Source organism: Paralichthys olivaceus, chromosome 11 (assembly GCF_024713975.1).
Source record: "Paralichthys olivaceus isolate ysfri-2021 chromosome 11, ASM2471397v2, whole genome shotgun sequence".
NCBI classification, from domain to species: Eukaryota; Metazoa; Chordata; class Actinopteri; order Pleuronectiformes; family Paralichthyidae; genus Paralichthys; species Paralichthys olivaceus.
The window spans coordinates 9,350,808-9,373,498 of NC_091103.1; the positions used below are offsets into that span (position 1 = coordinate 9,350,808).

At 39.4% G+C, this 22,691-nt stretch overlaps 4 protein-coding genes across 11 annotated transcripts; 3 read left to right on the forward strand and 1 right to left on the reverse strand.

Annotated features, from left to right (window-relative positions):
• Nucleotides 1-1,127: 1,127 nt before the first annotated feature.
• On the reverse strand, nucleotides 1,128-8,871 carry lbhl (LBH regulator of WNT signaling pathway, like). 8 transcript variants are annotated; one of them, XM_069534735.1, is made up of 5 exons: nucleotides 8,364-8,751; nucleotides 3,829-3,904; nucleotides 3,223-3,523; nucleotides 2,480-2,579; nucleotides 1,128-1,684 (listed from the first exon to the last, which is right to left on the reverse strand). In XM_069534735.1, exons 2-5 carry the CDS (start codon nucleotides 3,889-3,891, stop codon nucleotides 1,657-1,659), a joined length of 492 nt encoding a protein of 163 aa, XP_069390836.1. In that variant the 5' UTR covers nucleotides 3,892-3,904; nucleotides 8,364-8,751; the 3' UTR covers nucleotides 1,128-1,656. The 8 variants fall into 8 exon arrangements, with proteins under 8 accessions (XP_069390836.1, XP_069390838.1, XP_069390837.1 ...); XM_069534737.1 differs by having other exon boundaries at nucleotides 8,344-8,367; XM_069534736.1 differs by lacking the exon at nucleotides 8,364-8,751 and adding an exon at nucleotides 4,610-6,782.
• A 1,334-nt stretch (nucleotides 8,872-10,205) lies between these two features.
• polr2i (RNA polymerase II subunit I) lies at nucleotides 10,206-13,990 on the forward strand. The gene is made up of 6 exons (XM_069534741.1): nucleotides 10,206-10,430; nucleotides 10,561-10,615; nucleotides 12,092-12,165; nucleotides 12,431-12,505; nucleotides 13,481-13,532; nucleotides 13,847-13,990. Exons 1-6 carry the CDS (start codon nucleotides 10,369-10,371, stop codon nucleotides 13,907-13,909), a joined length of 381 nt encoding a protein of 126 aa, XP_069390842.1. The 5' UTR covers nucleotides 10,206-10,368; the 3' UTR covers nucleotides 13,910-13,990.
• A 152-nt stretch (nucleotides 13,991-14,142) lies between these two features.
• Nucleotides 14,143-16,761, forward strand: pglyrp5 (peptidoglycan recognition protein 5). Its single transcript, XM_020094954.2, has 4 exons — nucleotides 14,143-14,352; nucleotides 14,461-14,656; nucleotides 14,751-14,869; nucleotides 15,756-16,761. Exons 1-4 carry the CDS (start codon nucleotides 14,340-14,342, stop codon nucleotides 15,929-15,931), a joined length of 504 nt encoding a protein of 167 aa, XP_019950513.2. The 5' UTR covers nucleotides 14,143-14,339; the 3' UTR covers nucleotides 15,932-16,761.
• Nucleotides 16,762-17,766: 1,005 nt separating this feature from the next.
• On the forward strand, nucleotides 17,767-22,586 carry foxg1c (forkhead box G1c). The gene has a single exon (XM_069534732.1). The coding sequence runs from the start codon at nucleotides 19,991-19,993 to the stop codon at nucleotides 21,230-21,232; it is 1,242 nt and encodes a 413-aa protein (XP_069390833.1). The 5' UTR covers nucleotides 17,767-19,990; the 3' UTR covers nucleotides 21,233-22,586.
• Nucleotides 22,587-22,691: the final 105 nt, after the last annotated feature.

Here is a 22,691-nt window from a genome sequence, read left to right on the forward strand (position 1 = left end):
TTTCTGGGAAAGAAAGTTTAATCTGAACAAAAATATTATATGTAATGAATGTAAAATGTAATAAAAATTAAAATTAAAAACACACTATTTACTATTTACATACATTTTTACAACACATTTTTAAATGCTGAAAAACATTTTACATATTATTTACAAAATGTATTAATATTTTTGTCCGCAATGTCTCAGAAACTAATGTTTCAGAAACAAATGCATTGTGCTTGTACAGTAAATAATGCAGTTGTAAATAAAACATCCTGATGCTGTAAGGTCATGTTGTACCACACAATAAACCCTCATACAAATGTTACAATATGACAAGCTTTTTTATGTAATGTGTTTTATTGATCACACCTTCTCCCAAAACACACACAATATGTGAATATGGTCTCACCGCACCTTTTAAGCAATTAGTACCTTTTACTTTTGTTTTGCTTGACATAGCCATTTATAAATCTATATACTTCTATACTTCTCTATACTGAACACCTTTTCCTGCAAGGGATCAATAAAGCTGATCATATCTTTATCTTGAACAAGTTGTTGCAAAAACGTAGTTGTTCTTATCTGCTGTCACTTGAAACAGTTTGTAAAGTTGTAATGATGTAGTTTGGATCCAGTATTATCTTGGATCATTCTTATTATAATTATTATATTCGAACAATTCTTTCATTTAAAGAAGTGATATAAACCATCCAAAACTAATTTCCTGTATTAATTGGATAAAATACTTTATTCATGTATTCATAATAATAATTTTACAGTAACAACTTCTCCATATAGACAAGTTATATCACAAATCAGCCTACACACAAACTTAAGTACACATTTCTACAAATCTCAGTGGTGTCTACAACTGTTGTAATGAAAACTGACTCACTAAAGCTGCCCTCTTTTTATTTGGTTGAATAAATGAAAATGAAGCCTTTTGGAAAATGTGTGTGTAAAGATGACATTAGTTGCATTTGTTATTCACATTACACGATGCATGTGAGTCATGAAATGGCTACCTCGAAGAGAGATAGATAAAATAATGTCATGACAGAATGTGATTAGTGAAATCAGTTTTTTCTTTAAAAAAAATCACATCTTACAATGCTCGACAAATTCAAGACAAAGCAAAAACATAGAGTTGATGCAGAGAACAGCCGGCACCTTTTACAGCGCTTTAATAAATACTGTACACAATGAGGGCATGAGCAGGTAAATGTCCCCAGAAGAAAACAGCCGGGTCAAAAGATGAACGATGAGGAAGATGTTTCATTAAGTACATGGTTGTTTTCTGTATCACAGAGACAGATGAGGTGTTAATGAATTAATGAACAAACTAAAGAAGATTTTGTTATCATGAGAGGCTGTCCTATGACATCATCAAGCCATTTAAAATTAGGAAACGAGAAGGGAAATGAAACACTAAGTCACAATGTCAGCAAAAGACAAATATTGCTCAACTACCACCCATGTCAGCAAGCTGACTCTTGCGTGCATGAGAATGTATAATTGTAGTTCACACTTTGCATCTTCTGTCTCTGGAAAACCCAGTTTGCAATGATTTCCTGATGAGGACCTTCCTCTTGGGGTCATCAGAGGAGCAGAGGTTTTTTGTGGTTAAATCAGTTGAGGGCCGGAGCGCTGCTCGGTGGAAGTGTGGGGGTGTCATCTCGAAATGCATCCGACTGCAGGTCTGTGGAGAAAAGAAAACATCACTGTTGTAAAACTGTGTTGTTCAAACCTTTTTGGCTTGACATTAAACAATATAACTCTGTTCATGTACAACTTGTACAACTCAGAGATCCAGAACATAATGCATTTAAGCTGAATTAAGTAATAAACACATAATTCTACATATCATTGAGTGTATTAATGTTGGATGTGCTGTGCAAGAACTTCTCAATTCTCACAATTGAAGTATTCAAGATAGATTGATGCTGTTTCAGTGTGACTATTCAGCAATGCTTGTGGTGAAAGGTCATCAGCTCTCAAGCAACAAGAAGAGTCTGTTCCATGGACTTACTTCTCACACGCTGGAGCAAAAATTAAAGAAATATTGGCACTTTAAAAAAATGTCAAGTTTACCCACCCCCCCCAGAAAAAAAAATTCATACAGAACAATTGAAGCATAAACAAAATAAAGCAATAGTAATAGTGATAATAATAGAGTCAAGAAATAAACAATAAAATGAAGAGTAACCCCCCCCCCCCCAAAAAAACCCCAGCACAGACAAGATAATTATGACAAGTGACAAGTGATGAAAATATATAAATATACATTTTCAAACAAACATCAGATATTAGCAAAATAGATCTTAATATAAATAACTGAACATACAGTCAGGTAAAAAGGTACAATTACATGTTAGTCACAGTTGTCTATAGCTAATCTGTATTCTAAGTTTGAGTAGGAATCATTTTGGAAGAGTAGACAGTTTTAGCATTTTCATATATGTTAGAAATGGTTGCCATGTCATGTGAAATTTACCTGTGGGACAACCCAACGCACACTTTATTTTCTCCATGTGTAGAAACCTCATAAGTTCTGTAACCCACAGGACATGGGTGGGAGGGGCCTCCTGCTTCCACTTCATAAGTTTAAGTCGCCGAGCAATTAGGAAAGCAAAAGCAATAGCATTTGAATAATGTCTGGAAAGGAGAATGTCCTCTGGGCCTACTCGAAAAAACTGCAATCAAAGGGGAAAACCTCAGAAAATGTATTTATATAAATGTCCAATAATTATGAAGATTTGTACAAGTCCAATGGCAGCCAGATGTTTCAGCTGTTTACATATACTGCAGAAATAGGACAAAAATCTATTTTGAGAACTAGTCTACATCTATATTATCTCTATATAAATGCACACTTTAATGAAAGTACAGTGTAAGCACCTCAGTACTCATGGCAACAAGGCTACAAATGAATAATGAACAAACTTGCTAAAATTAGAACAATCTGTTTTATTTCAAGTATAGTTTTATTTGTCAAAATGCTTCATATTTCCATCCACAGTGATGTGAACTTTGTCAGGTTTTGCACCGGACGTTAGAGGATGTAAATGTCTGCAGACTTTAATTCTAATGGTGGTGAAAACAATGCAAACATATACTAAGTTATGTTCACACAGTATATTGACAGTGTGTTGAAAAAATGGAAATGGTATTAAGACAGGAGTAAAAAGGTGTTGTAGAAGAGAGTGTGTACAGTGTAGAGTAAAGTGTTCCACTCACCAATGAGTGTCAAGCCATGCTGTGGGTTCAGTATAACTGATGTCTCCTCTTCCTCATCCTCCTCCTCCTCTCCCCAGTCTGCGATGTTAGCTGGGGGGATGCACTGCTCCAGGAACAGGTCCTCCTCATCTTGGTCTATGTCCATTATCTCTGGAGGCCAGCGCAGCTCTCCGCTCTCCACCTCGCTCACCTCCGTGGGCTCCACCACAATGGAGGGCAGACGCTCCTTCCCGTGGCTCTGGTCAGGGCTTTTCAGGGTGGTCTCTGGGGGCAGGACCACCTCCACAGGGTCGGGGAAGATCTGAAGGAATAAAGGGGCAGAAAGAAGTTCAGCAAAGAGGAAAGTACTTCTGTAAATCTGCATCTATCTCAGAAGTTGTGAAATCTACTCTCTCTCTCTCTCTCTGCCTCTCTCTCTCTCTCTCTCTCTCTCTCTCTGTACTTATTGTGTCTCATGAATTTTAATTCTTGTTGTTCTTTTTTTTTGTCCCTTCTGTCGAACAGTTTGTGACAAGCCTGTCCTGATATTGTCCTGGTGTGATGAATTCTACTTGATTGATGATTATAGAGTCTGGTCACAATATTGATGATGACGATGGATCCCACCTGAAATGGCAATCTCTGGTCCTTCCTCTGCATGTCTTCACAGTTTGGATCTTGACCACTCATGTCCTCCGTCCCTCTGAAACAGAAACAGTGACATATTGGGAGGAGATGAGAAACTAAAAACACAAAAGAACAATTGCCATTCTCGGGATTCAATCGCACTTAATAGCATCGTATATCATATGAAGTCTGTGCTTAACTTCCTGTATGAGCTGAAACTCTTTAGAAATTAAGCTTTGTTTGTATTGGTTTTGGGCGGGTCTTCATTTAGTGTCGTCACTCTAGGATCATATGGCTCTAAACCATCAGGCCTTTTTGCTCATAAAAACATTTACTACACTAAATAGCATTTGCAGTCACGTGACGTAGGTTTACAACAACAAACACATTTAAAACAACCTGCTGTCTGTTCTCCCACAGAGCTGAGGACAAGAATCCCCTTCATGGCCCCACGTCATAGCTGAATTATAGGATCACAGCATCTAAAGCCCTTGTCTTTTGATTGGTCAGATATTTTCTGTCCTGCATCTCATTGGCCAAAGCTGCTGTGACTCAATGAATAATGTGACACTCCCTCTGAAACACATTCATACTCCAGATTATAGCACTCAAATACCAAAATGGATTATGTTCTTTGATGCCTGACTGAATAAATGCGCTGCTTTGGCAAACAGTTATCTAGGAAGACGTCACCTTTACAAACCCAAGTCCCCTGTGTTTTCTCTTAGCCCAGGCCTGATCCTGTGATCACAACCTGTAGTGTCTGTCAAGTGATCCTCACCTGTTTCAAATACATGCACGAGCCATGTGTCAATATCTAAATTCACTCTGTTTATGGTCTCCAGACAAGCCGACAGGGGGAGGATTAAGAACTGCGAATCCGTCCGAATCCTCTTTTCATCCATCGCTCTGTGTCTCAGTGTTTTCTCTCTCTCTTCATATAAGTACCAATCATGGCTTGTTTTCACCCGGAGGCCTGGCTGTAATGACACAATCTGTTCAATCTTTCTCACTTGTAATGAAATTTCCGTTTAGAGACAGATGTAAACTCTTGTCTTCCTGTTTTTAGACGCTGCATATGGAACATTCTTTTGAAGGAGTTGTATTTGCCAACAGCAACATTAGTCACATGTTTCCTTCATTTAAATAGATGAAACTGTTTTGAAAGTGCTTATTCATTTCTACCGGAAATGTGGTGTTGAGATATTTTGGAAACAAAAAAGAGGATGTCAGGGAAGAAATATACAGACGATACCTTGTAAAGCTGCTCTCCTTTGTTTTTCATTTTTATATGGTCATTGGGTCTGAATGTGTCTTCTGTTCTTTTTAAATGGGACCTGCACACTGATCCGTTGAGTGAAACATTTCACTCTGATCTATGCAGTAATGTTTGTTATGGACATGACAAATAAAGCTGAATCTGAATTATAATGAGAGAGAATCAAGAGAAGCGTAGGCTGCGATCCTGATTTGCCAGACAGGAGCTATTTTGCTGTGTTACAACTAGTGCAGATCACTTGATAGGTAAGAAATCTTAAATCCCTGGAAGAAGTAGTTCATATTACCACCTAAAGATTTAACCAAGGGTAGATTTGTAACCCTAAAAATAAACAAGCAGAGAAAAGTACAAAGGAAATGACAACAAGCCCTTAATGCTTATGATAAGAAGAAAAAAAATTGAAAATGCAACTTATCGCTATTCTGCAAAAGACAATTGGTGATGTGACTCACACTGGGACTTGATCAGTCCCAGCAAGGCCTTCTTCAGGTGAGGGTGTACATTGATAACGGCCGATATTCCCATATGATCCAATCAGCTGCAATCGCAAAAAGGTGACTGTAGAAGTAAACATCCACAGTAGATGTATCTGATGGTAACAGTAGCACGCTGCCTTGGATATACTGCACATAAGTGAAATGAACACTGACTGTTCAGTTCAAAGCATGGTTATATATTAATGAAGTAAAAGAGAGGAAATAACACAAGTATTTGCATTTAAAGTGCATTCAAATCTCACAGCTTCTCAAAATATTTTTTTAATTATACTCTGGAGAAAATCATCCAAAATTCTAAACAAATGGCTGTTTTGGTGAGTTTGTGTGTCACTGTATATACAATATACAGTGTATTTCCAAGTTTAAACTACATCTTACCATAGATAAATGTTATAAACACAAAGAGAGAAAAGATTTTAGCCATATCACTAATAGCTGCTGAGATCACTAATTTCTAATTACAAAGACTGTCAAAAAATGCATCAGATTTCATCTTCTTCTTTGATCTTCTGATTTTTCTCTCTCTCTCTCAGATTCCAGCCCCACTCTCTCGAATTCAACACTTCCAGTCATTTAATGTAACAAATGAAGAAGCACTGAGCCAGTTTGCACAGCCGTCAAAAAAAAAAACGAGGACGCTCTGTCCTCATCTAAATAGGATCAGCTTTGGGAGGATCCTGTCATTTTTTGACCCACTTTGTGAATGTGTGCCGGCCGACAGTTCAATTTCTGATATTACGCAGCCGACAACTGTGGCACGCTAAGCTGTTTGTGTGCCACCTGGGATGGAAACTTTCAGCAGCTATTACGATGAAGGCGCTTAACCTCCATGTAATCCTGCTCATACACACTTGCTCCAAACACCTGCACACTTCAACTCTATCAACAATCAGTCTTTGTTCGTGCAGTGTAGCATGTTCAGCATGCCAGAAAAAAAATCCTACTTGGAAATAAAAGATTTCAATTTAATTTCAATTCTATTTGCATAGTGCCAAATCATAATATACATTATCTCAAGGCACTTGACATAGATGGTCAGGACCTTAAAATCAAAATATAGAGAAACTCAACAGTCTAAACTATTGATAAAAGAAGGAATGTTTATTTCATGAATAAAGATGGTGAAACCATAAAATATCGAAGTACCGATTAGAGCTCAATGAAATGTTCCATTAGCAGGGGTGGATCCAAGTGGTAGGGCCAGGGGGGTACTGGCCCCAGCTCAAATCTGATTGGGCCCTAAAGTGCCCCTGTCCAGTAAGAAGTCTATTTGTAAGATGAACTAGTCACTTACTAACATAAAAATTACAATAAATGTTACAATTTGTTCAGAAATATTTTTTTTGAAGAAGCTTGAGCGAGGAAAAGTTTTCTAAATCAAGGTTCGGCTTTGCTCAAAACTATAGAGCTAACAGTAAGCAAGGAATGAATGTGCACCTCATTGAGGGAACTGTGAATGGATGTTGAACATATAATTGGCCCCTCTGTGTATAATTGTGGCCCCTTTTTGGCCCCTCGTTTAGAAAAATCCTAGATCCAACACTGTCAACAAGCCTCATCTGGAACAAAACAACACTGAAAATGATCAGAAGACAAGATTTCCCTTTACTGCAATGATCTTAAACTTCGTAAAAGTATTTTGTCAAATCGAGGCCTCAGATTAGTGTCAGCCAGAAGAGTAACTTTGGCAGGTAAAGAGCCTTGAGAAAACAAGAGGTCATGTTGCATTTGAACTTCCCTTACATCAAGTACTGAATGAAACATCGCTGAAGAAATTCTGAGGTCTTGTTGAGCCATTACGTTTTCTTGTTTCTACACATCAAGAAAATCCAAAAACTTTGTTGTTGCATTTGACATACCTAACCGCACACACACAGAACCCACACGCTCTGTTGAAATACTAAAGTTGAACTCTTTTGCACTCTCCACTCTCATTTCCAGGACAATGTACTGTCATCACTTTTTGTTTCTCAGTTTTCACACTGTTTAATCTTGATGCTAAGATAAGACGACACACAGAAACCACACGATTGCATTTAAGCGGGAAAACAGATTGTTTTCTGTATAACACCTCTGCTCTAAACTGAGATCTTATCATTTTTTAGTTTATTCTGTTTATCTTGTTCTCCATCCATTAATTACTCAACAGAGGATTTAACGTATCTCATTTTATTGTTTGACCACGCCTGATCTTGTCTTCATGACTACGGACACACACACACAAACACAGTGTCTCCATGGCATTACATTGACTCACATTGACTTCCTGGAGACTTACTCTAACCATAACCAGAGTTACTACTTGCCTAGCCCTAATCCTAACCTAAACCTCACTTTAACTCAATCTTAATTTAACCTTAGTCTAACCCTAACTCTACAACATGTCTTGAATTTATAATGTTGTGAGTTAGACCATGGGGACTTTTTTGTCCCCATAGGAAAAGACAAGTGTGAGCAGCATAAGCAAAACTTGTCCTCTACCTTAACCATGACCCTAACCTTAACTGAACCACAATTCACTTACCCCTAAACCTTAATCAGGACCTGAGAAATGTTTGCCTCATTTAGACTGAGTTTTGGTCCCCATGAGGTCTACTGGTCCTGACAAGGTCAGTGTTTGTGCTGGAAAAGGTCCAAAAGAGGCAACAAAGACGAGTACAGACGCAAAACATTTTCCGATCCATCAAAGTAATCAAATATACACTTTACATAAGGTAAATAGTACACTATAATACCCACACACTTCAGCAGCCTCTTACCCCTCAGGTGCAGTCAGAAAGAAGTCTTCTCCATCTTGGCACAGCTCCACAGTGGTGAAGCCCGGCTGCTCCACAGAGAGTGCAGGTGACTCCAGTGGAGGTGCAGAAGGAGATGAGCAGCTCCCGCAGCATTCCCCCTCTGCAGAGCCCTCACTGAGGCTTTTGGCCTCCAGGGCGAAGCCTGGATGGTGGGTTCCTCAACCCACAGGGCTTCCCAAAAACTTTAGCAGGGGATCGGGATGGAGGAGCCGTTCCTGATTATCCTTTGGACAGTCAGGACAGCACCTGTCTCACTGCTGAGTCTGCCCGCTTGTCCACAACCTACATGCACTCCCTACTCTCCTGCATCCAGCTTCCTTCCTCATGTCTCCGTCTCAATATCCCTCCCTGTCCCACCCCACCCCACTGCCGGGCTTTGGAGAGGAGCAGGATTAACGTCTCTTTCGATTACAGAGGCTGGATGGGTGACGTCAGCCAGGCTTGACAGTCCTCTCTGATGAGTTGGCACACTGGGTTGCTGGTGCATCTGCAAGGAAACACTCAAAGGACACACAAAGGGCACACAACCCAACTGTTGATGAAGGCTACGTTGACACTATAGTGTATCTGCTCTCAAAATAGTCAAGGAGATATTCTAAATAACTCAGCATTAGTTCCTTTCTGTCTTTCAACTCTAATCTATTTGTCTCCTGCTCTCGTTCTCCAACTGTGTGTGCTCTTGCTGCATGAGTGGATTTAGATTTGGACGATTCATGGAATTAGCCCAGGGATCAAGGGCTCAGGGGTGGGGTGGGGGTATAGATATATATATATAACAGGCACCAACTATTGCTAAAGAGACATGAGCACTGTTAACAGCAGTGTGTAATCCCCTCTGTCGGCTAAATCAGCGGGCTATAAATGGAACTAGGTAGAGAAGGAACCAGTGCAACATGAAGGGTTTCCTCTGTCTCCACAACTTGATTTGTAAAACTCTAATCTTCCTGTTCTGAGTGATCAGGACGATACATCTTCTTAATTCAAGTGCTTTTACATAAATATGTGGGCGTTGATTTTACCCACATTCAAGTATATTGGTTTAACAATTATTTTCATACGTATCCTCAACCACTTTACTGAGGAGTGCAGTGCTGCAAATCAGTGTTTTGGCATTTTATGACTGAAAACCAACAATACCTTTTTTTAAAACATCTGCTGTCTTGGCAAGAGGCCAGAGACAGAAACACTGAAATTATTTAGGATATTGTTAATCATTCAGTATTCATCTACGTTCTTGAAATCAGTTTTCTCAGCCACTATCCTGTTCACCATCAATTTTACATTCATATACACTTCTCTTACACTTTAGTTTTAGTATACTGCACTGTTTTTTAACTGTCTGGCTGATAAATGCACCCAAGTGGCCAGAAGATAATAACACTGTGTTTGTGGGGTTTTGTAATTAACATCGGACTCATAATATCAATTAAGTCAATGTCATTTTTTTCTTTATGCTGCAGCAGTTTGATTTACCCTGATGTTACATTGATTTGAAGGTGTGGGCTTTTGTTTGAGTTGTGTGTCTGTTGTCATTTTCATATGTGAAATCATGTGTTTGTGTGTAGGTCGTCTTATTAACCAAAGCTAACGCTTGTGCCTTTGCCTCAATAATTGAGTTTCAATGACAGTTACAGTGTTTGTCAATTGATATACAAAAAAAACCAACAACAAAAAACATCATCATGAACCGCACAGCAACAATAATAATGACGATGATGAGGGTGTGCTTTCTCCCAATAATCATAATTTAAAATATATATAATATTAATAATAATAATAATAATAATAATACATCCGTCCTCCAACTCATAGGAGGCGCTGTCGCTGAGGTGATCACATATTATTCCACAGCGCATGCGCAGATGGTGTGTTTTCAAACGGCTGGACGCGCTGGCGGCTGAGCGCAGTGACTGAACCTCACGCTCTTCTCATTTGTCAAGTTTTTCTTCCATCACTAGTTTCTCCGATGGATCTCGACACTGGAACCTACGAGCCAGGGTTTGTCGGGATTCGGTTTTGTCAAGAATGGTGAGTCTGTGGCCAAATGGAGGTTAGATAAGTCTACCGAGCTAACTAGCTAGCTACTAGCTGCTGCACGTGAAACTGACTTTGTTGAGCTGGGATTTAAACCACTAAACACACCGGCTCTGTGTTGCAGTAACAACATGTTGTACCCGAAAGAAGACAAGGAGAACCGTGTCCTGCTTTATGCGGTGAGTGTCTCGTTGTCGGGGGCTGATCGTGCCTCTTGTCTGTATCATAAGAAGTTACGAGTCCATCACAGCTGTAGTTTCACAGTTCCCTCTGTGCTCCTTCAGAGATTTGACCTGAAGACCGAAAACACAGCTGAGTGTTGAGGTGACTTTTAAATAACACATCGATTTAGACAGACAGTCGATGATCGTCCTCTGCGAATGAGTCCTGATGAAATCACGTCAAACATGTCCCTGTGTCCCTGGTGGGTTTTTCTCTAGACAAGCAGAAAATGAAGAATGGCCACTGCTTCTTAGGTTCATCGCCACCTCAACATTCAAACGTAGTTTTACAATAAGTTACATTTAGCTCATAAACTCTGATCCTACTAGCACTGCACAACTAGATGAAACTATTTATATTGCGACTTGTGATATAATTATTTAAAAAATTGTATCTTGAGTGTGAGTGTCTGGGGATCAAAGAAAATTCACAGATTGCTGATAATATAAAGCAGGGGTCACCGACCTTTTTGAAACTGAGAGCGACTTCAGTTTGATACACTCTTCTGAAATAACACATTAGCTCAGTTTGCCTTTAGGTATATATTATTATTAATGATAAATGATACTCATCTATGTGAAGACACTGATCACGTTAATGATTTTTCACAATAATCATCAACAGTGACCTAACAAGGGAAACAGATTATATCAATATTCACAACTTTATTTCTATTAATCTCAGCAATTGTTTACATTTTCAGATGATCAATTCTACAACATTTCATAAGAAAAATGTCCCATTGTCACGAGGCACTGACCAACCCTTTAAACAAATCATAGTCAATAGTCAACTTCAATATGGGAATAAAAATTTGACAGTATAAGAAATAAATTATTTAATTTATTTAGAAATGCATATCAAATTTTAGATGCAGCTCACTGGTGAGTTGTGTTATTTTTAGAACAGGCCTGCGGGCTACTCATGTGGTCCTTGGGGGCTACCTGGTGCCCGCGGGCACCGTGTTGGTGACCCCTGATATAAAGTATATATCAACATGAACATACAAAATATCTTGAACTCCAAGATACATATTTATACACTTTGTTTTTTAAAGCCTTAATATTTCATGAAATGAAATCAATAACAATAACTAAAATATATCTGTCTTTCAAAATAGAGGCATATATTCAAATTCAGTTTTTATCTTGCATTAAACAGATAAATTAAATAAATAAATACATCCTCATAAGAGTTGTGAGGTCTAAGTATTTTTTGCTGAGTAATGAAACCAAATTAACAGCAAGACTGTGATGAGTGTTCCCTAATGAAGAGCGCAGACACCACACGTGGCAGCTGCCACTGACCTGCCGCTGTTTGCTGACCTGCCACTGCAGTTTTGATTGCTTTGAGAGCTTGTGAGACGGCTGTGTGCATAAATGTCCACCGTTTTGTCCTGTTTTGTTTGTAATTGGAATGATCTCAACCCACAGTGCAGGAATTGTGACTACCAACAAGAGGCAGACAACAGCTGCATATACGTCAATAAGATCACACACGAGGTTGAGTGAGTAATATAAACCACACTGGCCAACAAATGACTAAGAATGTGATTTTGAAAAGTTACTTAATACAGTTTTATCAATCCTAGTTTCATTTCTGTTTTTATATGTAACCTGCTTGTTGTGTAACAACTAATACATTATTACAAGTGTGCATAACTCTTCACATGGACATTACATGGCTTTTCCATCATGGTGGAACCAAAATGTTGAAAGAAACATGTTTCCAATGTGCTGACATTGCATATTCAACTTTTTTTTTTTCTGCAGTGAGCTGACGCAGATCATCGCTGATGTATCTCAGGATCCAACTTTACCAAGAACAGAGGATCATCCCTGTCCCAAGTGAGTTATACCACACACAAAATTTCCTTCTCTCTACCTGAATAATGTAAGACAAAATTATAATTAAATTTGAGCATTTTCAGGATCTCCCATTAATTGCGTGCCTTCTATTTACTGGCTGTTTAATTCTTGACCAACCAGCTAACCTCTTTTAATTGAATTGGTAGTACAGACTGTTTGTTTCCACATTTTCTTGTTTCAACATTGTGTTTATATTCAGATATTTGAATCGACCTTTTAATTACACTTTTTGCACATGTAAGCAAAGACACATTTCTGCCTTGATAAAGGTAGACAATATAGTATTTTCTATTTCTCCATTTGTTGCAAATACGTGCTCCTTACACAGTTGTGGCCTTTTGTGTGTCCCATCAGGGTCCATTGCTTTTTTTGTGTCTCACTTTGTACCTTTCTGTATTTAGTTGTGTTTTAAGTATTAAGATTAAGTTGCTTTGCAATGAGCTCTCTCAGCCACCATAGATTTGACTCAGTGTTGATATCAGACTTCACAAGTTGCCTCTTGTTATATGTGAGACAGAAGAAAACTTAATATAATGTTTAAATGTTGTTGAGTCCAATGACATCACTGACTACCCAAGAAGGTTATGTTTTTGTCTGCATTTTTTGTTTGTTTGTGGGATTATGAAAAACTACTCAAGCAATTTCCATGAACATTTGTGGAGGGGTGGGGCATAACAAGGGGAAAAGACCTTATCATTGTGTGAGAAATACGGATATAGTAAATTTAAACATGGTTCTATAAGGTAACTGTTGGGCCTTGTTGGAAGTATGCAATCTACTGAGTGACACTCTTGTATTTTTAATGAATAGTTTTGGTACACATTTGAAAAACTTAGTATTTGTTCCCCAGCATAAACATTCATTTACCTATAGAACACAGTAATTTACTTTTAGACTCTTACTGGTTGTGAAAAGTATTTTCTGACATTTTGCTCAAACCATGTCTCTTCCCAGATGTGGTCACAAGGAGGCAGTGTTCTTCCAGTCCCACAGTATGAAGGCAGAGGTAACTATGAATTAAATACACTGTGCATGACCTGTAGTCTTTAGATAAGGTGTGTCTGGATGAGTTTATCTGCCTTCTATGGTCAGCTCGTCATTTTCAACTTGCTAATGAAACGGTTTGAGTGCAATATTGTACCTAACTGCCCACCTTCATCTACACTACATCTTCATCTACACCCACCATCCCACCAAAGTCAATTATTAAAAAGTCAGAAAGGAAATATATTGGCTTTGTCATCCACAAATCTTCTGTTTGGATTTCATAAACTAAATAGAAGACGTACTGTTTTAACAAACGCTGTGTTTTTCCTCCAGGACGCCATGAGACTGTACTACGTCTGTACGGCTCCTCACTGTGGACACAGGTGGACGGAGTGAAGCTGATCTTCGTGTCAGTTATTTTTTAACAGTTGTCATTTTCAGATGTGTTTTGTTAGATTAAAAGAATCAGTTGTTTAAGATGTCTCTGAGTCTTTATTTAAACACACACACACACGCTTTTGGCAGCATAGAGAGATAATTGTCATCTACAGTTTTCAATACAGTTTACAGGGTTACGCCTTATTTGTTTCTCACGTGAAGTTAACCACATTGAATATTTTGTTTCAATCCCACTTCCTCTTTCTACAAATGTATATTCCAAACCATTTCAGTTGTTGTGTAACTGCAGACGATTACTCAGGCATGGAAAATAACATGGAAGTGTACTGCCCATGACCACACCTCCTGAAAAACCAGGCTCTTTGATAAGGCAGCTGCATTCCGCTGCTCGTCAGTCAGCACAACTGAAGACAACAGGCACCAAGTCATGGAGCAAAACGGTATGACAACAAACAGCCGTGTCTAGTTCAATGATTACTGCTGATTACATTTTTAATGGAGAGGTAAGTCAACGTTTTATTTAGAATATGCTTCTGATTGTCTTTAAGTGAGGATTGTGTCAAGGGCGCAGTGGCGAGCAGCTCCACCTGAACAGGAGGAGAGACTGAAGAGCTCGGCCAGGAGAGTTGTCATACACCACACTGCTTTCCCAAGCTGCAGAGGCCTGGAGGAGTGTAAGAAGCAGATCTTCAGCATCCAGAGAGCTCACATGACAGAGAGAGGCTTCAGTGACATTGGATATAAGTGAGTAGCTTTGCCTTTAACTCGTCATGGACGTTTGGTTTCTGCCAGTTTTCAGTCTTAACAGATTCTCAGCAATACTTTGTGTTTGTTTCAGTTTTCTCGTTGAAAGAGACGGCATCGTGTTCGAGGGTCGTGGCTGGGGTGCTCTGGGGGCACATTCCAAAGGCAACAATCATGACTCACTGGGCATTGCCTTCATGGGCAATTTCAACAGTAAGCTATTTTCTTTTGCCATTGTATTGATACAACAGCACACCCAGAGGTGGAGTACACACAGTCTTAACTCAAGTTGAAGTCAAACAATCATTCACATTTTATTTGTATTGCCCACATTCACAAATGTGCCTCAAAGGTTTTAACAAGGTGCGACACCCTCTGCCCTCTCTTTACTCAAGTAAAAGTAGAAAAGTAGAGGCACTGAAAGGTACAGGAAGTTTAAAGTTTCCCTTATTTCTACCAGCTGTATCTGTGCAAAGCAAACGGAGACTCACGTCAAATGAATATAATTTGAGACTTGTTAAACCACTCTTAGTTCAAATAGGATAAGAAGCAATAAACTAAAAACAGGTTGAAGCAAGAAAAGATTTGTGAGCATTGAAAATGTTCCAGGAGGAAATGTGTACAATATGTTGAAAGAAGTATTCTTAATTTGAATAAGGCCAGGGATGGAGAATGTTTTGTTGCTCTGCTTCTTCATCTCGTAGAATCTCCCTCTGTCTGTTTCGTCTTGATGCGTCTTTTACACCGTGTTACTTAGGGCGTGTGTAAGAGATGTAGCACAAGGAATCGTCTTTTCTGTGTTGTTGTCCATTCAGGTTGAAATCTGTCCTGATGGGAAGGAGACATTCAATAATGCAAAATCATCTTTAAAAAATCCTCTCAAATGAATTAAAATGAAAGTAATGAGCCTGTTTACAAAATGTAAGGAGTTGAAAGTACAGATATTTGTGTTAAAATGTAGAGACTAAAAAAATAAAGGATTTATATTTTGTTTCTTCCCACCTCTGAGCTCATTATGTCTATAGTGTATAGTAGCATAAAGAGCTACAGTTTTGAGCTTACAGAACAGAGATAATATGCTTTTTGTTTTTGATTTCAGATGATGAACCAAGCGAAGAGGCGTTACTGGCGGTCAAGCAGCTGCTGCAGTCTGGAGTTTCCCAGGGCTTTTTGTGTAAAGACTTTGCTCTGTTTGGACACAGAGACTTGGCTAACACAGAATGTCCAGGAGAGAAACTTTATGCTGCACTACCAAAACTGAGGGGCACCACTTAAATCCTGCTGTCCATGTTGGTGGAGGATTCCTTCTGGTCGTTTCTCAGTCTCCTCTTAACGAAGGGAATGCTTGTGTTGAAGAAAGATGTCGCATAGATTTCACAATGGGTTGTCAGCCTTTTTCTCTCAGAGGAAGTCATCAGAAATTACACATACAAGGAAGTTGCTTTGGTGTGTTTTGCATAAGCATAAAGATATTATATAAAATAAAAAAATAGGGACCAGTATAAAGATATTCTAAAAACTAAAAAGAGATATGTGCAATATGAACACTGAGACCATGGGAAGATGACACCAAAAGGCTCCCCCAGCCAAGAAGGACAAAATGTTGACTGTAATTTAACATATGTTAAAAGACTGTCAGAATTTTTTTTTTCTGAATCCAAGTGCAATATTTTTGTGGTATACGACACATTTTAAATTTGGAATACTTTGTTTTATATTGTTGTCAGAGGACTGCGGTGCAAACTAAACATTTCCTAGAATTTAACCCATTCTTACAGCAAGCTTTTGGAAATAAATACCAGTTGTTACTAATATTCAGATTATTTGATAAATTGATAAAACGAATGCAGTATGCGTTGTAAACCTGCATATTTGGGAAGGGCTGTTTTCTTGGCCTGTGTTAATGCTCCGGAGATAATTCATAATTATTCCTCGTCATTGGTGAGACAGCTCTACAATATACTGTCATTTTTTAATTGTTTGTGAGGAGAGCTTTTCATTTACAGTGTATGATGCAGAGTGAAGGTAGAAAACTGCAGTAATCCTACCTGGTTTATCTGTAGTGAAAATTTAGTTTTTTTATAAAATTAAACTGAATTTGCTTCGTTTCTTTTCAGGCATGAGCCTCATATATTATTTTGAACGTTTTATTGAACTTTAGTATTTTTTCGTTACACGTCAGCTATTTCAGAGGTCTGTTAAGTAAGCGACACAATCTTCAGACTCATGTTAACAACTTTTCATAATAAGATCTCTGTAATTCATTTTTAAGTACTGCACATTGTGTTTTTACTTTACTAAATTGCCAAACAGGAAGTGATTCTGTGAGTGCTGCTGCCATGACAGACCATCACTGTAGGTTTTTAGAGGATGACATGTTCAACAGTCAAAGCTGTTAATTATTATTATTGTCATTATTATTATTAATTAGATACAGCACTTCCCTGGGCCATAATGAATATACATGGCAAGTGTGAAGTCGAGATTTCTATTCCACATGCAGACAAAAAGACATTTGTGGAATAAGTAGGTAGATGTTAATTCCTGTGGGGAATTCTCTCTGTGACCAAAAAGGTCAAAGTTTAACCATTGCGTTGCGCTGCTGCTTGGATTTCACCATCTGGGTCACAAACACTTGAGCAGTAGTCCTCTAACGGAATGAATTAAAATAACAATGTATGTGTTTTATAAAGGCCAACAGGTTGTCTTTGTGTGGAGGAGAGAACAGAGAAAACCATCTATGGGGATTACAAGTGTTGAGACAGCAGTGCCTGCTCTCTGCAGCGCCTGAAACATTCCCAGCAAGTGCTCACTTGTGAGAACAGGGGATTATAGAGGGAGGCCCCTATCGAATTGACCGAAGGGAGGTTATAATGGTAACAGTTTATATGTGTTGTTCTGGTCGTCACGCCTGATGTCTGGTGTATGACCCAGTAAAACACCCAGCGTAACAAGTTACTACAGCTTTGATGAAATTAACAAGATTTGAAATATAAGTAAGGTAAAGCATGGCCTGTTGTCTAAGGTGGTTCAGGCCTGTTACTTTTATAGTAGAAGAAATTGTCCATACTTTCTACTGTGAGTGGTCACAAATACATCTAATCTATATTGTTTTTTCTTTTCTCTATGACCTTTGCCCCTTTCAGAGCCTGCACTGGCTTTTACTGTTGGAAAATCCTTTAGAATCCGTTTTTATCAATTTTAGTATCAGGACTGATTTCAATGCACAAACTTTATTTTTTGCAGTGTCATAAACACTTACATAACTCAAATAGTATATATATATATATATATATATATATATACATACACACATAAATATACTCATATATCATGAAAATAGGCGTATCGTATGGTGTTTTTCAGGTGTTTGTCTTTTCAGGTATAAGGTTATGTCACCATAACCTTATACCTGAAAATGTAACTGATACTTCATGATTTGGGAAAAGGTCAAGTCTCGGTCACAGGTAAATGTAAGAAAGAGCACAGACATGGCAGGGGGAGTGTTTCATAAACGTCATCAGAAAAATACACAACACAAAGAATGTGTGCAGGGGTGTTTCGAGAGACATTGGGGGCCTCAGACAAAAGGGACATCAAACCTCTGCTACTGAATAAGAAACAGCTTGCATTGATTAGCAGGAGTTGCAGCAACATCGCTACCTGTGCATGTTTGTTCTGTAGCATCATTTACAGTTAAAGCTTTTGAACTCTTTTGTATTTACTGAGCCCGGGGACGACAATAAAATGTTAGTCGGCTGTCTGAACATGCTCCATTCACTTCTGAGGTCATGAGCTGCCGTTTTATGGGAAAAGCCCAAGGCCTTTTCTTTTTCACAGCGCACATTGTGACATGTTACAGTAGAAAAGCAAAGGCGGTATAGTGCAGCATACACATGGCCATACAGAGCATACTGACTTCTTTTTTTAATCAGCCTACTGCCGTTGCAAATCAGCTGTTCCAAGTGACAGTTAACTAAAGAAACTGCTGGTGCATGGACAACTTGCAAGATGAAAGAATTAGTGTCAAATGTTCATGTGTGGGGGGAACAAGAAATAGTTGAGTGAAAATCCATAATTATCTGTCTCCCCGTCTGTGAGCCAGTATTGATGCAAAACTATTTACATGTCACTGTTTATAACACATGGCTTTTATCCTTTATTGGATTGGATGCTCTGAAAAACATTTGCACCACTCTACTATGGGTAAAATGAAATGTGGCTGAATTCCATTCAGCTGCTTCAGTTTCAGGGTGATGGCTGAATGTCACGGGGACACATGTTAAATCAACACTAATAAATTCCAGTATTTGTTGTGAGTCGTCTGCCGATTTTTAGGTGTGAAGTAACTTTACAATCATATGTTTGGCTTTACAAAGAAGGCTTCTGTTTATTTAGAGTCTGTGTTATAGTATTTAATATGTATCAAGTACATATCATGTAAAGAACTCAAATATACATATGCACATATCAGTTATATCTTTCTATTATTTATTTGGACTACATTATAAAGAGCATGTGATATGTACAAACTACAGTCATGGTGTATTTATTTCTCATCCATTTTTGCATCTTGTCCTTTGCTGGTAAATGAGTGTTTGTCTTATTACCAACATGATGGTTCAGGCTTCACCTCCTCCTCCTTTCTTTTAATCACTGTTTTGTTTTTTTGCCAGATGATGGTGTCAACAAGGAGCTGCACAGAGGAACGAGGGGAGAGGATGAGGCCTGCAGCCCAGAGGGCAAGGTGCGTGTAAGGGGGTTGAGTTTCATGAGTCACGGAAGTGTTATAATTGAAGCTGCAGAGTTCACCGATCAGTCACACAGATTGACAGCACACACATTTCATTTTTCATCCCAAGGGTCTCCTGGCACGGTCTGTGAACATGCCACATTATCCGTTACCTGCTGATTTATAATTGAGTTTACTATTATGCTTAAAAATATGACGTAGAAGTAAAGGGTAGCCTACGTGTTCATTTTAAACATTTAGATGCATTATCATCTTGGGAATCTGGTGTAGCTATATGGAGAAAAACTTTGGAATCGATTTGTTGTTTTGTTCTAAAATGAGGATGGGAAGTCTGGATCATGCTCAATTTGCTCCCCCAGATATTTTGCCTTGCAGTATCAAAGTAATGCACTACTTTTTGCGGGTAACGTGCCCCGGGTTGCTGATCATGCGCATTTGTTGTCACGCTGTCTGGCCAGTGCGTCTTTGGCTCCTCACGCCTCTGAATGCAGCGCCTCTTCTCTCTGCGCGCTCACTGAGCAGCTCTGCTCCGATCCTCCAACAGCTTTTAAGGTCTTTAGGAGCAACTTCCAACCCTTGAGATGGAAGACAAATTGAAAAGTTCTGCAGAGCGATTGTTCCACAAGTCTTCGTTCAGCATCAGCAGCCTGTTGTGGAGACGAGAAGGGGTGATGAGCGACCAGGAGTCCCCGTCTGCGTCCCAGAAACTGCGCGTAATGGCGCATCCAGGGAGATCCAGTCCAGAGAAGTGTGAGAGCGACATAAAGTGTGAAACTCCCAAACAGTGCACTAAAATAGAGAGTAAAGAGGCGACTGCGACAGGGAAACGAGAAGGAAATAAGGATGAATCAAAGCACAATGTTGGAGCCGAGGAAAGCTTAAAAGGTGAGAAGCCTCCTTTCAGTTACAACGCGCTCATCATGATGGCGATTCGCCAGAGCCCGGAGCGAAGGCTCACGCTCAACGGCATCTATGAGTTCATCATGGACAACTTCCCCTACTACCGACAGAACAGACAGGGCTGGCAGAATTCAATCAGGCACAACCTGAGTCTGAACAAGTGTTTCGTTAAAGTGCCGCGCCACTACGACGACCCGGGCAAAGGCAACTACTGGATGCTGGACCCCTGCAGCGAGGACGTCTTCATCGGTGGCGCGTCAGGGAAACTCCGGCGCAGGACCGCGTCTGGTTCCAGGACCAAGCTCGCCTTGAAGCGAGGCGGAGGAGGAGGTCGTCTGCTGTCCGCCAGTACCGCGACCAGCGTGACCTTGGCCGCAGCGGGTTCGTTTTACTGGCCGGTGCCACCGTTTCTGCCCCTACAACCACCGGTGCGCACCAGCCTTTCAGGCGCAGGGACTTACCTGAGCGCTCACCCTCACTTCTCCAACCACGCCGCGTCGGTTGTGTCACAGCGGTCCCTGTTGAGCGCAGCAAGTTCAGCCGCGGACGCAGACCGTTTCGTGCAGACGCGCCAGGGGATGTCCTACATCGGAGTCAGCTGCGCGCAATCCCGCCGCCAGATCGGCGCAGCCTGCACCGCGTTCTCCGCGTCCATCCCACATCCGTGCACGCTGCCGCTGTCGGACCCGTGTTCTTTTAACATGATCTCCGGACAAGCCAGCTACTTTTACTCGCATCAAATGCCGTGCACCGCAACTTTTAGCCCGTGCCAAGATGAGTTCGCAGCGGCCAAGACGTCTCCGGGACATTTTTTATCCAAGGGTCGTGGCCACTCAGAGCTCGGGGAATGCTGTAACGACTTTCCAAACTATTGTCCTCAGTTCAGTCCAAGTCCTCCTTCGTCCTGGAATATAGAAAAATAGAGCAACTGTCATAACAATCAATGACCAATAACCTTTAAAATATTACTGTAGAATTTAGATGAACAACGAATATCACACCTAAGAGAACCTGCATATTTACATTTCTTGAGTTTGAAAAGCGTAACAATTTCCCCTCATAATTACTTTGTGCTAAGATGGTTAAAGGAATGTGAATTGAAACGTATTTGCACTAGATTTCTATTATTTCATCAAAGCATGTGTTGAGAATTTTGTGTCAAATCAATGAAAATGACGCATAACTCGTATAATCTCGCAATAATTGAATCTCAAAATTTCTAACAAGCCTCATTTAAAATTGTGTTTTTGCGCAAGTTGCTCCGAAACAACCACCTGGTCTGAATCTGTCAACTGAATCTATGTACATGTTTTAGAAATAATCTTTATTTATGCCAACGCTTTTCATTGATCATCATTTTCAGTATAAAAACTGAAGTGATGTCTGCGCGTCACTGTTTTAGGCCCAATGTCATCCTATGAAATGATCTACTGAAAAACGCCATACAAAAATTTTACTTCTAAAATAATAATTAAAAAAAAAGAAATTATGACTGTGTCTGACGTGAGTTATTTTACCCAGCAGGTTAAGCAACACATTTTAAAAGCAACTGAACCGTTGTGAAAGTTATGTACTGTGGAGTTCATTTTAAAAGATCGTTTTCCTTAATCCAAGAAGGTAAAATCCTCTCAAAATGAATAAAGTAAAAATTAGTAATGTTTGTGTAAAAATAATAATATTAAATGACAATTAATCTGCTCCTTTAGTTAATTTTGCAACTAAATAACATCACATCCCTGTTTTCATTAGCCTACATTTAATTAGACAATAAATAATGCTGTTTTAATTGTGTTTTCCCTTGACCTCATTAAACCTGTACAGTTGTTAAATGTTCTTATGTGGCTGTGTTATTTAATGTTGTTCACTCTGGAGGTTTGAGGCCCACACATGAATAGATTCAATTAATTAAGTGATGAGCCCTTGTGATCCATATTTTATTTTTTTCTTGGAGGAAGAACAGTTGAAATGTACAACAGACAGTGATGTCACTTCAACAGGTAGATCTTATTGATCTGACTTATGTTTCAATCTGCTCTGACATCACAGCCTGTTAAACTTTCCCTCACCTCTCCACCCTCTGACAGAAATTTAAAAAAAACAACAACATAGATGTTCTTGTGGGGATAAATACAGATTACAGAACAGCTCTTTGGACGGCTGCCTCCCTTCTTCAACAGAAGACTCTTTGTATCACGAGACCCCAAACCCATCACCTCTCCAAGCCCAGTCACATTCACAGTCGCCTGTGGTTAAAGCAGACTGGGCTGGATCAGGTAACTCCACTGTTGGCAAACTCCTGGTCTAGATAGATGGGAAGATAATAATATTTTCATTACTGGCGTGAGTAAGTGTGAACGCAGGGGGACAGAGATGTGAATCAAC